An 8,019-nucleotide genomic window follows, 5' to 3' on the forward strand; every position below is an offset into this window, starting at 1 on the left:
AGCTAAAATAATTTTCGTTCATCGTATTTATTCGGCGCACGGGCTGTGACGTCACAGCCAAGCGTCGGAGTGAAAGAAACAAATACACCGCGAGGAAAAGTAACTCAAGGCCCTGGGGTTCTCGCGCGCTCACCACTGAAATAGCCCGCGAAGACGCTGCTATCGCGGGGAGTTGTCGCTGCCGGCTATTATTTGCAGATAGCCGGCTATAACCCGCTCAACTCGAGTTTATAGCATTCAAATGGGTAGTTGCCCAACTACCCATTTGAATGCGATAAACTCGAGTTGAGCGGGATCTAGCCGGCTATCGGCAAATAATAGCCGGCAGCGACAACTCCCCGCGATAGCAGCGTCTTCGCGGGCTATTTCAGTGGTGAGCGCGCGAGCACCCCAGGGCCTTGAGTTACTTTTCCCCGCGGTGTATTTTTTTCTTTCACTCCGACGCTTGGCTGTGACGTCACAGCTGTGACGGGCTAGCCCGTGCGCCGAATAAATACGCTGAACGAAAATTATTTCCTTTTTTACAATTTATTTACCAATTTTTTGGTTGCTTACAGTTGAATTACGCGATCTTCGGCAAACAATGGTAAATCTGAAACGAAAAAAAGAAAACAATTGAATAAATAAATGTTTATCTGTAAAAATCGTCATTGAGTTGATATTATAAATTAACGCCAGCAGAGTTGTTATTGATTATTTACGATATCAACTAAACACAGTTGATACAGGAAATCACCTGTAGTATCGGATATTAACGATTTGTTAATTGATCTTTTCATACGATAACACAATTTTAATATTATTCAACATAAATTTCACGGACTTAATTATTTATAATGAAAACTGTTTACCCATGAAATGAAAGCAAGGTGTTAGCAAATTGGTGCTTTAAAATTTATAAAGCTTAACTTAGGGGTATGATCCTTATTACTATGATAGTAAATATAAGAAATAGCTTACCATATGATCTGCCGCTATGATGCCGATCCATCCGCTATGATGATGTTGAGGATCACCAAGTGGTGCTGTTGAAAGTACCAGACATTAGGTCATTCCCAAAATTTCAAACGCGCACCGATGAAGAAATTATCTAGAAAGTTTCGAATATATTAGTTACCAAATAAAGTTTTACCCAATTCAATTTGTCTTATAGCATTTAACTTAAAGAAAAGAATAACATTTCAATAAATATCAATGCAATGCCTTTCCGATACTATCACGGCCCATTGATATTCCAACCATCTCAGATAAATTGTTTGTGGCAAGTCTAATTGGTTTATTAAGTTTATAATATATTTAATAAGTTTATAATATTTGATAAAGTTAATATCAATTAAAATAAAACAATATGCACCTTATTTGGAAAAAAAAACTTTAGGCTCTAAGTGGATGGATCATATAATCAAAGGCGTATGTGATGGTTGCAAAGTTATTATGAATTAGAGTGGATTAAGACAGTCATCCGTTTCTTAATCGTAGTTTAAACAAGCGATAAAATTATAGCTTACCCATAGATCTCCTCGTCACGTTCGTTTACTATACTTATCGTATCGTTCGAATCGTATGTGGTTTTTCTACTAGGTCAAACATTCCAGGTACATCGTACATGAGTTGATGTAATACACGGTGGATGATCTAAATTTGAACGAAGAATAGCTTAGTTATGTTCCAAGATGCGTAGCACTATTTATTTAAGATAATATAAAAATATGAAATATAACTAACCTGATTGTTGCACGCAGCACATCAAGTAAAACTTATTCACACACGTTAAAAACATACGTTTTAAGTAAGTGCCACCCTGTTAGTTGCCCGAAGAAATAACGTGTGAACGATGCCCAAGAGACCTAAAATGATTGAAAAAATATATAAGATAAGGTTTAGATTGATTCATCATATGTTTACGGGTTGTAATTGGACACGTAACCCTACAAATATCATGACCAACGTGATCATACCTGTTGATAACCTGATACAAGAAGAACCTAAAATGAAATTGAAATCATAGCAGTGTATAAGTAACATTGACTTAACAAATCAAGATTATCGTTGATAAATAGCATAACATACCTCAACAAATATTTTCACAGCATCGCTTTTGTTGCGCCCAGTATTTCCGCTTTAATGCAGCATCACCTGGAATAATGAAAACGTTATTTGAACCGAGAACTTTTCAAACATATTCATGCATTGTAAGAACACGTGTTGCAATGTTCATCTCGTCACCACTGCAGCACAATTCTCCGATTTAAACCAACAAGTATACGCAGATGAAAGTTAACAGTTTTTTAACTGAATAACTTACCTTGATGATTCACGGCATAAATCCGTCGCATATCATAGAAAATAAACTTGACGAAGCTCGTATCAAATATCGGTTCGCTTAGCCAGGGAGTAATAGTAAATAATCCCTTTCTTCGTTGCCCACTGGAAAAATCCGGATAGAACTTTTGTCGGAGTGGGGCGGCATGCTGGCGCTGCCTAAAAAAAAGAAAACAACAAATCATCTATAAAACATTTGTATATATATCTTTGCCGGTTCAACGGACAGATGAAGTTTGGTTCGTTTTTGCATGACTCTACTGAAATATCGTGTCAGGCAGATCCTCCACAACACGTTATTGAAAGAATATAGGCGAATGTTAAAAAGTAACAACTTAAATAAACCACACAGTAAACATCAACAAGTAATGGAAGCAACCTGTCAATGCAAGAAAGGTTCCGATAGATAGGATTGATAGGTTATCAATTTGATTAATCAATCAATAAATTGATTAAATTGATAACCTTGGTTGCGATGAAATATTTCACCTTAATCAAACAACTTTAAATAGCGATGGCCGTGGTCGGCATTTTTAAAATTGAAAACCTATCGCGCGTTAACGTCGTGTTTGTCAACATTGTTAAGAAAACTGCCCCGAATTAAGCTTTGTCGCGAATCAGTAAAGTGAATTAAACTCAGTTACGTTAGATAAACAACTTAAATGGAAAAGGTACGTGTTTTACCTCTTCTTTGTTTAAAATGAATAATCCAAAAATGAACATTTCTTTTAGAACACTGACTGCTCAAGCTACATTGAAAAGCTGACCCAAGCAGGCTTCAGTGTTGTTGCCGTCGATTTGCCGCTGGAAAAATGTTCTTCTAGCCGCTTGCCTCCGGTGTCCAGTTTAGTGGAATTATCGGTAATTGACGAGGTAAAGTGCAGTGAGCCGATACTAGCTTTACCTGAACCTGAGACAACTACTTTAACGGAAAATTCTTGTAATACGACATGCAACTGCGGGCACCGAATTTCGGCCTTAGAAAAAGAAGTGCAATTGTTAAAAAGGAAGTTAGGCGTTGCGGAGAGTAAATTAGAGATGGCAGCGTCCATTATGTGTAGGAGAGAAACAGCAGAAAGTGACAATTTCGAAATTAGCCCGATGAATAGCGAAAACGAAATAATAGAAATGGATAGAAAGTTACACGACGACGCTACATATCGCGAAAGAGTTTTAAATTTTCTGAAAGGTCGAATCATTACTGACGACGTTCCTAACCGTTTACAGGAAACAATCGACCTTATGTTCTCCAAAAAATTGTTTGCGTCTTGTAGTTGGACTGGGGTTAGTAGAAGCGCCACCCCTAAAATTAAGTTTCGTAGTTTTAGCGATATTTTAATTCTTCTAAGAGAGGCTTCAGCGAGTAATGGACGGACGTTGAAGATGAAAATATTTTTTAAATTTATTCAAGATAGGTTACAAAGGGCTTCTAGGAGGGAAAAATTATGTACCGGTGTAAGATTTCCCTCCTGCAAACAGAAATTTAGTGAAGATGATTTTGAGCAGCTCTAAATAAATGAAAACCAAAACTGTAACGATTATTAAATTATAAATCTTTATATTTAATAATATCACTAACCTAGTTCTAAACATAATTGCGCAAATGATTAATTGTAAACAAAGTCATGAATTGTGTAAAGCTCCGTTAACATGTAACCTAGGCCGTTTAAACTATTTTTAATCTATCAAAGTGTGCAATAAAGGAGTGAACAATGCACTATTCTCTTGGTCAAGATTAATAAAAACTAACTTACATTTTATATGGTCCGGAGTATATAAAGATGTTTCTACAGTCAAGTCAGTGATGTATCCACAAGAGACTAATAGAACCGAGGAGAGATGTGGTTTGTCAAAATAAGCATATTTTTTTGTTAATTTTTGTCCAGCTATTTTTATCCCCGCTGGTGTTTTTATGGCAGTAGAATATTTAATTATTTCAAAATTTTTCGTTAAAAACCAGCCGTCTCTATTGCCATTTTTTAGAATAAAATCGTCAAAGTTTACTTCTATACTATTTCCAGATTTTGTCAAGTATGCGCTTCTTGGATCATTTGGTTGATTTCCTGTCCTAATATTAAAATTATCTAATTCCGAAAGTCTATTTGCTACTTGCTGCAAGCCTCTGTAGCCGTTACGGAGCATATTTTTTATATGCTGTAACTCGTTTTCGAAAGGGTATGCCGACAAGGTTCCTAGTGCACCAAATTTGGCCACTTCGTCATAGACGTGTACCAAATTATGCACGTTGCTTGTGACATACCCTTCCGAATACACTTCGTTGAATTGGGACACAAACTGGATCAACATTTGTCCAGCCTGTTCCCACTTCCTCCTATGCACATTAGACGATAATAATGTTATCGCACAATAAAACAGCAAGAAGTGCTCATAAACTACCTTACTTACATTATTTTTTAAAACTACAATACTTCCATAGTGTAAGAAGGAACTATACTCGGACCCTTTCCAATTCTGAATGTCGTTAAGGGTCCGGAATTTCCTATGAATCTCACTGGGAAGCACTATTTTTGTAAGCCTAGTAGATATTTCTTTCGCTTTATCCGACGACCATTTTGCCACGTTTAAAAATACACCCGCTCGCCACCCCTGCAATAATTTTCGCATCACTCCGAGATCGATTAGATGCAATCGATCGGAAACGATGACATCCTCGATCATATCGAAATTATCCAAATCTAGGAGTGGCGAGCGAGTACGGTGGTGGTCGGGATAAGTTTCGTTTCTAAAATCTAAGTCCGTTCTCTTCGAAGCAGTAGTGCTTTCGAAAACGACTGCACCTGTTTGTGCACTTTTGGTGCCCAGCGCAGTGCACTTGAGGCATCCTTGTCGCGCGTTGTGGCTGGCAGCTCCTGCAGTTAAAAAAAAATGTTACAAAAGTTAAAAAAAAATTCTTACTATATTTCAATACCATACCTTTGACCATTGCTCTGGCAGGAGCATCGGCGATGACGCACCGAATTGCTACGGTGACCGTTTGCCCTCTTATGGTAATTCCCGTGGCCAAAATACCATTCATTTCATCCACGAAACAACGAAGGAAGCCCTCCATGCTTTGCGGTTTTTGTTGGCCACTATATATGGCCACTATCATTGGAGCTTCTTTCGGCAATTCGTGGATAGAAATAAGAATAGGCCAGAATGCTTCGCGGCTGCTTCGATGTAACGGAATGCCATCGATCGAAATGTTCAATGATATATTGGAAGGCATTATCACAACGCTGAAAGAAAAAATAAAAACATTTAAAAACAAAGCACTTCTAAGACCATTGATCAAACTCTTACCTTGATCGCTTTTCCAGGCATTTGTGTATACCATTGTACCACATTCGGCCACCTGCAGTAGTTGTGATGGTTGCAGGTATCCTGTTGGTGTGCAACAGAGTACGCGCATCCTTGGGCAAAACTAAATGCGTTTTTTCGCGGATTAACTCCAGCAGGAGGTTCAGCCACACGTGAGGAAGGCTTGATAAAAGAGCCCAATATCTAAGACCTTCCTCGAAAGAAAGGTTTTTAAATATTGATTGTCTCTTTGCAATCAACTCTTCCTCATCCTCGCTGCTACAGTTGCTGCTGGGCTCCACATCACTGTCCATTTGTACATTCCCAGCGGCTTCCACTTCCATTGGTTCTTCGTCATGAACCACTAAAACATTCACTTGTGATTAATCATCACACTTATTTTTACACTTTCCATTCACTTACTTGGCAATTCGACTACAGCAACGGCGTTTTGATCGTCTTGCGATCTAGCTAGCCTAGCATCGGTCATCCGGGATAACCGTCCACTACCGCGCATACGACGAAAAACAAACCGGCTTCGTTGCATGGTTCTAAATATTTTTATAATTAACAAAACACCAAGCAAAAGTTTGTATGATAATACTTACAACGTTTTTAAAAGCGTAACAGCCTTTATTTAAAAAAAAAAGCGATGTAAAAAAGCGAAAGCGTCTGTTGCTTGGAAAGATCACACTGCAGAATGGCGGTATGAACCATAGCTTTTAGACTTTTAGATTTATTTCGTCAATCTCACACATATCAATTAAAAAATGCATTGAGATAGCAAAAAAAAAGTATGCCCACACCTTAATTATTAATTATGTCCATTACACTTGTGTGTATTTTGTAAACTATTCAACACATGTTTAAATGTAACACATTGGCCGACGCATAATTGACATGACACACCATAAATAAACCGAAAATAATAAATACCTTAATAAAGGTAAACAAATCACAACCGGTTCATTTTAAGATTAAGAAAAACGAACATCGAACAAGTTTAGAAAACCGTTAAAAATTGCGATTACTCACCTGATAAAGATAAGGTTTTTCCTGTCCGCATGGCATCATTATTTTCATCTGGAGGAGCTTTTTCACCATCCACCTGGAGCCGCTGATATACTCCGGCTGATAACCTGTATGGAACAGAACAGTACATCATTATATAATAAACCACATTAGTGCTTACTGCTGTACTTAAGACCTACAAATTGCAGCCATTTAAACTTAAACACGCACTTTTTTTAATAAAACCACTTCACAACATAACTTACCTAATTGCTTACATTTCCCTGCCATGGATCCAGCGCCACGATATGGCTGCGCACTTCGATCAGCTCGTCCGGAACTTACCATCCAGCGGTAAATACTTCGAGCACTGGTTCGCAACGTACGTTGAATGGTTGATTGTTGGTTGATAGAGTAAAATGTTACCTTTTAGCAGCTGAAATATGAAAATAATACGTAATTATCGGCGAAAAACTTTAGCGAACTTACCATGCTGCTTTGTTTACATCAATGTGTCAAAATCACTCTGCGTGTAAGATGCGCTGTGCGAACGGGAAAAAACACCCACACGCACATCGTCGCGCTCGTTCGATCGCATAAAAAAGCGCTCCTTTGCTATCGCGGCATCTGCGGCGGGCTATGTTCGAAAGCGGGATCGAAAATTTTGGCTAAGTCCGCGAGCGACGCGTCTCCGCCACTATCGCGGCATCTGCGGACAGCAATCATCGAGAGTGGCATCGCAAAAATCGGCTAAGTCCGAGAGAGCTGGTTTTTTTTGTATGGAGTTTTCTCCGGCCTGCTCAATTTTCAAATGGAACTCAATTCCGGGCTGGTTGGGTGGGTTGTTTCTTTCACTCCGACGCTTGGCTGTGACGTCACAGCCCGTGCGCCGAATAAATACGATGAACGAAAATTATTTTAGCTTGGTTTTCATTTTATTTACCATTTTTTTGGTGAACACATAATACATTTACGATCTCTATCAAATGCAGTGTTGATCATGATTCGAGTCTGGAATGTAAAATGAAAAAAAGGATAAATAATAATTTGCCTTAAAGAATCGTAATCGAGTTGATATTATCGCTGAATGATATGAACAAGGCATTGTTACTATAGAATGTTGAAGATATCAATTAAATAAATTGATATACGAAATTTCCTACATCAACTCAGTATCGTTGATATCCACCAATTACGATGTGTTAATTCACCTTTTGGATATAAGAATCTTATGTTGATTTTTCTTATCTAATATTTTCTTATAACATAGACTCGATTTTTTGTAATAAAACTGTTGCATTAAACGGAACCAAATTAATATTAAAAACTGTATAGTTTTTAAATCTATTACCCAAAATGTTTTAAATAATAGAATATCAGCTTACC

General features: G+C 37.8%; 1 protein-coding gene across 1 annotated transcript; it reads right to left on the reverse strand.

Annotated features, from left to right (window-relative positions):
* Positions 1–551: 551 nt before the first annotated feature.
* Positions 552–5,001, reverse strand: LOC131292360 (uncharacterized). The gene is made up of 2 exons (XM_058320814.1): positions 4,335–5,001; positions 552–592 (listed from the first exon to the last, which is right to left on the reverse strand). Exons 1-2 carry the CDS (start codon positions 4,999–5,001, stop codon positions 552–554), a joined length of 708 nt encoding a protein of 235 aa, XP_058176797.1.
* Positions 5,002–8,019: the final 3,018 nt, after the last annotated feature.

This window comes from Anopheles ziemanni (genome assembly GCF_943734765.1).
Source record: "Anopheles ziemanni chromosome X unlocalized genomic scaffold, idAnoZiCoDA_A2_x.2 X_unloc_5, whole genome shotgun sequence".
Taxonomy (NCBI): Eukaryota; Metazoa; Arthropoda; class Insecta; order Diptera; family Culicidae; genus Anopheles; species Anopheles ziemanni.

Bases quoted from the DNA above. Each gene is read 5' to 3' on its own strand.
- LOC131292360 (XM_058320814.1), bottom strand. From the start codon at position 5,001: ATGATCGAGGATGTCATCGTTTCCGATCGATTGCATCTAATCGATCTC. The intron at 593-4,334 runs GTATAGAAGTAA...TTTTCGTTTCAG, and splicing joins CTTGACAAAATCTGGAAATA to ATTTACCATTGTTTGCCGAA.